At 52.4% G+C, this 9,223-nt stretch overlaps 3 protein-coding genes across 3 annotated transcripts; 1 reads left to right on the top strand and 2 right to left on the bottom strand.

The window, feature by feature from the left end:
- Window positions 1–1,621: 1,621 nt before the first annotated feature.
- Window positions 1,622–1,951, top strand: UCRPA7_5761 (hypothetical protein; the record flags this gene model as incomplete). Its single annotated transcript, XM_007918305.1, has 1 exon — window positions 1,622–1,951. The coding sequence occupies one exon, from the start codon at window positions 1,622–1,624 to the stop codon at window positions 1,949–1,951; it is 330 nt and encodes a 109-aa protein (XP_007916496.1).
- Window positions 1,952–2,747: 796 nt separating this feature from the next.
- UCRPA7_5762 (putative translocation protein sec72 protein) lies at window positions 2,748–3,365 on the bottom strand (the record flags this gene model as incomplete). The annotated part of the gene is made up of 1 exon (XM_007918306.1): window positions 2,748–3,365. The coding sequence occupies one exon, from the start codon at window positions 3,363–3,365 to the stop codon at window positions 2,748–2,750; it is 618 nt and encodes a 205-aa protein (XP_007916497.1).
- Window positions 3,366–5,913: 2,548 nt separating this feature from the next.
- UCRPA7_5763 (putative tetratricopeptide repeat domain containing protein) lies at window positions 5,914–7,101 on the bottom strand (the record flags this gene model as incomplete). The annotated part of the gene is made up of 4 exons (XM_007918307.1): window positions 5,914–6,018; window positions 6,075–6,608; window positions 6,668–7,008; window positions 7,059–7,101. The coding sequence occupies 4 exons, from the start codon at window positions 7,099–7,101 to the stop codon at window positions 5,914–5,916; spliced, it is 1,023 nt and encodes a 340-aa protein (XP_007916498.1).
- Window positions 7,102–9,223: the final 2,122 nt, after the last annotated feature.

Raw genomic sequence — 9,223 nt, forward strand, 5'->3', positions numbered from 1 at the left:
CTTCAGAACCATGACGACAGCGTGGAGAGGCTCAGAGTTGGCGATGTTTCCTAACAGCAGGGAAGCAGGAGAAACGGCCGGGGATTGGGAGTGCAATTGAAACGACCGACTTGGGCACTATGCTAGAAGAGAACGTGTGGTGTGGATATTCTGGGTGTTTATCCGTCCATCACTAGCAGGGGCCGTTTCCCATACTCCCATACATTTATAGGAGATCCTAGTCCCTTATCAGTCTATGTGCAAAGATTCTATGTGCCAGTGTTAAGAAAGCAGCCAGGCTGGAATGGAACCATCAGCTTGCTAAATAAGAAGATCCTTGTCCCACACAGACAAGCCACTCCTACCTAAGGAGTTTAGCAGAGAGCACTAACAATCGACAGCGTCCTCGCCCTCTGCTCGTGTTTGAGGTTAATGCAGACCCAGCTGATCCCCCAGGCACAAGGAGGCGTCTCTTTGGCCTTCAGAGGCCTTTTGAGACAGGAAACTGGGAGTTGAGTGAGAGATCAGGACGCCCCCGTTGCCTCATGTTCCATCCTCACATCCCATCCCATCACATCCCATCACATCCCATCACCTCACCTCACAATTGCTGAGTCCTTGTTATCTGTACTCTGCTCAAGTAGAAGAGGGTTGTTTGTCTCTTTTATTAGCGAGTAAATAGGTGAGACACAAAACAAGCCATCTGTCAGCTTTTAGATCCCGACCTGCCATTCATTCCACTGCTAGCCGCTGTCTGCCAATTGTCCGTCCGCCGTAAAAAGTGCCCACGGTGCCTGCCTGGCTGCACCCGCTCTCCCTGGTTAGTCCTACCAAATCACCCCCGGCCCCAAATCCACCAGCGTCGTCGCTCTCCTCCTCACCTTTCCTCTATCTGGATGTGATCCTTACCACGCCAGCAAGGCCAGACTGCACCATTTGCACTATTCGGGGTCTATAGGAACCTTGCACTTCGATTGCTGCTCCTCCTTCTTTGCCGATCACCATTAATAAGGTACCTTACCTGAGCCAGAGCCTAACTACGGCACTGTGACTGCTGCGCCGACAAGCAGCGAACAGAACAGAACCCCATTCCTCTACAGTCGACCTCACCCACTCCCGCTGCCACCACCACCACCACACACAACATCCGGCAGTTGGGATCTTCTCTCTGACTTCTGCCCGATCACGCTCACTTCTGTGATTCACAACTTTTCTCCTCCTTCTTTCGCTTGACGACTGTCAACCAGCTACTTCCCTGCCTCATCCAGGCCCCTCCACCACCAGACAGACGACAGCTTTTGTCCACCCCTTCCGAGGCCAGTTTCAGGTACCTCGTTATCAGAGCACTCATTTCCAAGCCAAGTCAGGAAAAAGCCAGGCCAAGCAAGTCAAGATGCCTGCCTCTCTAGACTCCGCCCGCCCCATCATGGCGCCTTCTGTACGTCACCTCTCTTGTTCTCCTCTCTGCTGTCCCTGGAATTCCCTCTGTTGCCCCCTTTGACTGGCCTTTCTTTCCCTTTCTCTCCAACACTCTTGTGTGTAACCAGTCTATTGTACAAAGCGGCATTGCCCGACATTGCCTTCTTTTCCTCACCACCTCACCTCTTGCAACACATGGTCATATACTCACCAGTGACTGACCATGTCTTCACCACCACAGACACGAACCTCGGTGCGCTACAGCACCTACAGCATGGCTCCTTCCTTTGCTGCGACCGTCAAGACCACCGACTCTGCAACTGCCGAGATCCAAGACATTGAGAAGGGCCTCGATCGCATGGAGAACAAGGCTCTGTCCCAGCAGCGAGTGGTGTTGAGCGAGGAGAAGAGTGCCAACATGTCCAAGCTGGCCCTCGGAGCCAAGCTGGAGCGTGCCCTCGACCGCCGTATGCACGGCCAGGATGCTGTCATGCGCAAGCGCACCTCCAGCACTGTCAGTGCCAAGAACCTGTCGGAGAAGGAGAAGGCTTAAGGATTGATGGAAACGACAAATGGATGGCCCATGCCTAGAGGTTTAGGCAGGGCAGGACATTCCTCTTGTAATGGCGGTCGGGCTGGCAAGGATGCCTCGGCAGAAGTAGAGCGACCGGTACATTGTCGTGGACACGCTGGCAGCTGGGTGCTCCTCGACTTGATTCCGGTCCGCTCATTTCTCTTCGCGCAGTCCACCATATATCCTCCACCAAACACTCACCACCGACTCACATGATACCTCCAACCCGGCAGTCGCGTTTCTTCTGCCTATCATTCTGTTCTGTTCGACGCCCATATTCGAAATCAAGCGAAATGGGTGGTATACGCAGATCTCTTCCACTGAAAGGCGTTTGGGCTGCTTGATGTTTCCTGTACCGATCTGAAAGGCGCGATGCAAGACTTGTCCGTGGGCAAGTGAGAGATGAAGAGTGTGGAATGATTACATGATAGGGAAGCAAGCATGCACGGCTGTTTAGACATATATTGCGACTTTGAATGAGACACTCAAGACAGGCATCGTTGGCCGAAGGATTTCTGAATTGTCTTCTTGACGTTTTACATTGGTAATCCGAACCAACTTGCTTGTCCCATCCTTTTCTGTGAATGAGTATTTTTGGTTTACCCTTCCTGAATATCGGCAACAAGTTTACACTAAAAGGGATTGACGCCATACGCCTTTTCTGCTCTCAAAAGTGACCCTGTCGGGAGAACAACGGTTCTCGGTGCTTCCCAATAGCTGCAATAGATGCACTGCAATGATATGTATGCTGCTTGGCTCCCCCATCGTGGCATGCTCATGCCGCCGTCTTGCCCTTGGTGGCAATCTTGCCCTCAATCTCCTTCAGCAGCGCAACCAGCTCGCCTTCCTCGCCTTCCATCTCGAGCCCCTTGCCTACCCATTCTCTTGACTCCTCCAGGCGGCCCATCTCCAACAAGCACTTTCCGCGACGCCACCACGCCTTGGCATTGCCGACCTTCTTCGCCTCCACGCTGGCCTCGGCGTCGACGGCGCCCTCGGCCCAGCTCTGCAGGCCCATGTGCGCCTGCGCGCGGTTGGCGTACAGGCTGGCGACCTCCTCGCGCACCAGCTGCTGCGGCTCCCACAGCGGCCGGGTCAACGCCATCTGCAGGCCCAGTGTGTAGAACTTGATCGCCTCGGCGTACTTGCCCTTGCGGTACTCGCCGTTGCCGCTATCGCGGAGCTTGGCGACGTTGGCGCTGCGCTTGGGGTTCACGGGGACGGGCGGCGGGGGCACGGGGGCGCCGCCGTCCAGGCCCAGCAGCGCGCGGTGCAGCTGGTTGAGGGTGGTGAGCTCGGCTTCGAGGGCGCGGGAGGACGAGGTACTGCCCACTGCTTTGGATTGCGGGTCCAGCTTCAGCGGGAGGAGTGTGAAGGAGTCGAGGTCGGACATTTCGAGGGGATGCAGGTAGACTGCTGCTCCACTTGCTTGTTGAGATTCCGGCAGCAGGATATTTCCAAGAAACGAGAGATGCGTGCGAAGTTTGCGTCAGATGGCTCGCATCGGCAATTTCGTGCAGTCGTAGAGAAAATGGGTGCTCAGGCTGCGGCGGCAGGTCTTTGATAGCTGTCCTGTCCACAACCACCGTGAATAGTTTAGGACAGGTTAACAAAAGACCGGACTACCCACAAAATGCTTATCGGCGCGCCGATAGGAAATTTGGCGGGTAAATACATAAATCCCCCGTTTAAAGAATCCTATGTTTATATCCGCCATGGAACAATACGGCAGATCTCCAAGCTCCCAGGATCTTAGGTGCCGCAAGGAACAGTCTTGAATTGAAGGTTCCGTGAGAGCGTGATATCGGAGTGTCAGTGTTTGACGAGATTTAAACACCCAGACGTCACAAACACGTACCTCGAGACTGAGAACTAGACCTACTAAATTGATTGCCCTGCTCCACAACCTGACTCATTCCGCTTCTTCGTAAGTTTATGAATTAGTAGATGTAGTTTGGGGCATGAAAGAATGTATTATGTATAAGACTCTAATTTGGAAATTTCTTTTTTGTATAAGACTTTGTATTGCCATTATAATCAATCTCTCATTGGTCGATATAGTCAAGAAGCCGGGAGCTTGTGGAGGTTTTGAGAGGCTTACAGTCTCCTTGTGCAGCTATTTCATACTACTCGAGTATGGTAGATCCAGTCTAGTGATCGTGACAAACCCTTTCTGGACTAGTTTATGCGAGACTTCGCAAAGTCTGTATTCTCTCAGCAACCTCGAGTCTGTTTTATTATTTGCTGTCTCCGCTTCCAGCTAACTCGCCAGCTCACCGCCAAGTCTGACAACCTTTCAGGGCAGCTTTAGGCTTTTGTTCCCTACTCCACATCACAGGCGCCCATTTGAGTGTGTACATCTCGATCGTGTGTCGATGGAAGCGAGACGCTTTGTATCTACAAGGACAAACCTTGGTTATTTACTGATCAGTTGTGACGATCCGGATATAAGTTCCGGCACTTCGATCAAATCAGGAAATAGAACCATGTCTTGCTGCTGGTTGGTTTGTTCAACATGTTGACGGAACAGGCGTAAGCAATAAATGTGCGTGAGAAAATTTGCGCTACGACACATTCGACTTTGAAAGGCCGTCCCCATGGAGGCGGTCAAGTTGCTCGACCAGTCGGGTGCGGGTTTATCGTGGCAACGCTGTCGATTCACTAATAGGCATGTGATGGCGAGCATGCTTCCCTCCGATTCGTCCCAAGATACGCGGGCCTGTGGAATAGCGTTGCAACAACGATCACTGGCTCTGATAGGCGTCTCGCTTGTGTCACACTTTAGAGAAAAGACTAGAGACTATTGTGACGACTATTAGGGGGCGGCTGCCCGACTTAGGACGGGCTGTTATGGCGGCCTTATCCTCCTCTCATCTGCCAAACTGAAAGCCAACCCGATATTGCCACCACCTCCTCCGAAAAAGTATTCGAAAGACAACTTTTTAATCCAGCAACAATAGATCAAGTTCCTCAAATGATTGTCTCTGGAGGATCTCGTGGGGGTACGAACCCTCAAACATAAAAGCAAAACGCCCACATCAGGTCATAGTAGCTGAAAAGCTACAGCAAAGGGAAAGGCATGCCCAAACAACCGACTCGAGAGAGTAATCAGGCGTTTTCGGCCGGTCTAGTAACATTACGCCGAGTTCTGCCAAAATTGGTTAACTTCTATTGAATATTATCCGGCAAAGGTCTTCTTCGGCGACCACTTTTGCTCAAACATCTGAGCAACAAAGTAGAGGGAATGAAAGTGAAGTCCCTTGTTCCACATGTTCCGAATTGTTTCTTCTACGTTAATGCATAATCACGTTAGCTCCTGATCAGTATACTATGTTTTATCATGGGGAATACTGACCTCTGTCCTTCATCCTCTGCCACGTGTTGATGAGGAACATTATCTCATCCTGGGACAAGTCCGCCAATGGTGTTTTGGCTCGTTGATCCCAGTCCATTGACAAAGGGTCAATGCCTGATTTATAATAATGCCAATGAAAGAGAATGACGTTGGCGCTCTCCTGCAGTTCTCGAACAAATGATGGCAACGAATACCCTCCCTTGACAGGGTTTAGCATCTCCCAACTAGCTTGGTAGCAGCAGACAAGCAAGACTTACCTCAACACCGTTGTCTCGACCGTGTCGCCATCGATCGCCCGTCATGTGGGAGATCTCGTGGAGAAGGATGAAACACGATACAAAGATCGTAAGATAACGATTGGTGTTCTTCGTTTTCATGAACTTCTCAAGTTTCTCCAGTAATTTCTTCGCAAGGGTTCTAAGTACAAATTGGGTGTTGATACTGTCGAATTGAGCTATAATCATTCGTGGCGTTGAGACTTTACCCCTGAGAGGGGGTGGGTAGCTGGGATCGGGCACCGGAATCATGCCAAGTCGCTCCTGGCCCGCTATCCAGGACGATCCCGTTGTATGTCCTGTACACCAAGTTAGTTGAGAAAATGGACCGAGGCTGAGTCGAACTCACGCAAGGCGAACCAGAACCTAAACAAGTTGGCCAAGAATAGTTTCTCGTCATTATGCTGCGGGTTATCCTAGGCGTAGAGAAACGTCAGTTTAACTCAATAGCGGGAGCGGCGGAAACTCCTACCCCAAGTGACTGAAAATGGCTCAAAGCCATGGTGTACGTGTCCCGAATGACATCTTGGGCATTTCCCAGAGTCTCAGTATGACTATTGCTGACGAATCGATGCAGACACTCGAATGCATGGTTGTCTATGTACTTGACAAATATGTCCTTCGTCTCGTGGATGTCAGCGAGAGCATAGGGTGCTAATTCAACCATCTTATGAATTTGGTCGTTCTTGTCAAGCCATTTCCGGTACAGCACATCCCCTGGCTGAGGTACAAACCTTCTGACCCTGAATGCCATGGGCTCGCTGCAGAGTCCCTGGTCCATTTGAATGAAGCGAATATCAAGTTCGGGAGCATCGGTGAAATCGACATCTCGCATGGTCACACCCTCCCATCGCTTGGTGATGCCAAGACCGCTCGTTCGATATAGAGTTATCTCTTGCAGCTTGTAGCGAACGCAACTCACGCGATGAATCACCTTCTTAGATGTCTTCGAAACCATCGCGCAAGTGAGACAAGGGCCTTCTGGGTCATTTGGGTTTTCCTTGCACTATTTAGCTCAGTCATCAATATCTCGATCAATATCCCATCTAACCAGACACAACTTACACGGATGCGCTGCATCTTACAGCGGAGGCAAGCGCCGATATTGCGAGTTCGGCTTGTTTCTTGACGATCTATTTCATTGAAGGTCTGGCGTCTCTTGGGCATCTTACAGGCGGCGGCAGAATTGTCTATGTCTTCAAGTGACCCGACAACCTCGGCTTTATCAAGACTATCGGGCTGTGGTTGACCGTCGTCGTCGAGGTTATCGTCATCCAAGTCCTGTCCTGGCACAATGATTTCCCAAGAAGGGTCAACCTGTGGCGAGGTGTTGACCTCCAAACCAGCGTGTGCAGACTGGGTACTCGTGACATCAGGTGTCTCCTCAACCTGCTCAGGCTGGGATCCTGTCATTTGGTTCCCAAGCAATGTAGGATTTGCCGAAACAATGACGTACTCAGCATCGCTGCGATCATATGTTCGTTCGTTATCTTCCACATCCCCATTGCTGAGAGGCTGCCGCAGGCTCATGGCCGTTTGGACCGGGACCGTCACACGAAACGAGCTCTGCGTGATTGCCATATCGGCCTGTGCTTCACCGGACGACTGTGCTAGCACTGATATCGATTGATTCTGTGACCAAGGTTCAAGCAACGCATACTCTGGAAACCTCAAAAGTCCAATTGATTCGTGAGACAGCTGGCGCCGAGTAGGGTCCTGCACCGGATAGATATCAGCGGCCGGGTAAGCCAGGCTGCGAGAGGAACCGGTGTCAACTGGGTGACCGTTCAGTGTGTCAAAGATTCCAACACCATATGCAACCGGTATCAACGTCTCTGGCCCGGAAGCCCAGGCAAAAGTCTGTGAAGATATTGGGTCGAGGTGGCGGTTGAGACCCTGTCGCTCTTCTTCTGCGGGGTTGGGCACAGGTGCTATGTTGGCTAGGTTGCTACGTGGTGTCACGTCTCTGCCCTGATCAGTCGTAGTTTGGCCGGATAGTAAGGTCTGTCCTTGCATGAAGGTGTTTCCCGGCGAGCTCTGAGCGCCAGCAAGAAGGTTTGTGGTGGTGCCAGCAGCAGACAGTTGATTCGGAGGGACCGAGATTGGTATCGTTGTAGTGGCTGACAGAGCAGCGGTGTACAAGTTAGGGAAGACTGAAGGCTCTGATGTTGTCTTCAAAGCCTCGACTGGATACTCGGTGGATGGTCTGTGTTGGGCCAACTTTGCAACGACACTCTCGGAGTTCTTGTACTGCCTACGTCTGGACTGAGCGGGAGAAATGGTCTTCCGGTCTACCGACTCTTTCTTTCTCCTCTTGACATCCCTCCCAATGGGGGTTGCACCGAGAAAGTCTGCCGCGCAGGAGTGAGGCAAGTGCCTCTTACTCGCACCCAGAGGGTTTTGCGTCTGAGAGTGTCGGTGAGCAAGTCAGTCGACACAATGGACCTGCCTCACCGAAGAAAATACCTCTCGAGAGGGGTTGATAAAGAAAGGAGAAGCGGTGCATGGGAGGAGGGAGGACGAGGAAAGCTTAATATCACTTACGGCAACATCATTGATGAAGTCCATCTACGACCGCCCCGGGGGCTTCACCGTCCCCCCCGTACGAAACGGCTAACCCTAATCTATGGTATCACGGACACCCGCCACCAACAGAGAGAGAGCAAATCCCGGGCCCCGGTACGTCGATGGTGACGTCTGCTGAAGTTAATTTTCGGGGGACGTAAACGGTGGGTAGGACAACCAGAGGGCTCAGCGTATCATCATTCGATGAACGGCCGATAGATTGCTCGACCCTGGACTCACCGCACATACAATTTCCCAACGAGAACACGGGGTGTACAAGGCACAGCACAGCACAGCACAAAGCAAGTAATGCGTACCCTTCCTCCGGGTCGAGTGGTGTCAGGGCGGCTGACCGGCTTCAAAACTCGACGTGGCGCGTGCGTGCGGGCGTGTGTCTGTGTCTGACAGCAAGCGAGACCTGGTCCGTGTATGTCTATGTGTTCACACCCGCCGCGGCACAATGCTGCTTTGCCGCGCCTGTACCCCGTTCGTTGGATCTAGGTCCCCGTTTCCGCGATCAGCAAATCGGACTGGGCACATCAGGCTCAGCAGGCCGGGCAGGGCAGGGTAAGGCTAGCGAGCCACGGTGTACCGGGATCATCTGCTGCTGGGAGCCGTGGCCAGCGGTAGTTCGTTGCTTCGCAGCGATCGCCCGTATCTCCCAAGATCGCAAACATATGCTAATCACCAGTGCCAGGAGAGAAACGGGCGGTGGTGGTACAGCGCAGCACGGTAGCGTTGACGTTTGATCTCTGGGCGTGAGTCGCAGGGATCGTCCCGCGCGCTGCACCGTGACTGGCGCAGCAGCAGAAGTAGCAATATGTGCTCACCCACGCCGCTATACCGCAATTTGCACAGACACAGGATCGATTGCTGGATCTGGACCCTGGACCAATGGATGAGATAAAAGATGAAAGGGAGAGAGAGACAGAGACGCCCGTCAACGATAACGATGGGACTCGAAAGCAGCAGCAGCACCGAGCCACAAACCACCCCTCCCCGTTCGGTAAAGGGCTCAGCCGGTGAGAATGCGCGAAATGTTGGGGGTTGGGAGGT

The sequence above is a fragment of the Phaeoacremonium minimum genome (assembly GCF_000392275.1).
Source record: "Phaeoacremonium minimum UCRPA7 unplaced genomic scaffold PA7_03_scaffold_433, whole genome shotgun sequence".
NCBI lineage: Eukaryota > Fungi > Ascomycota > Sordariomycetes > Togniniales > Togniniaceae > Phaeoacremonium > Phaeoacremonium minimum.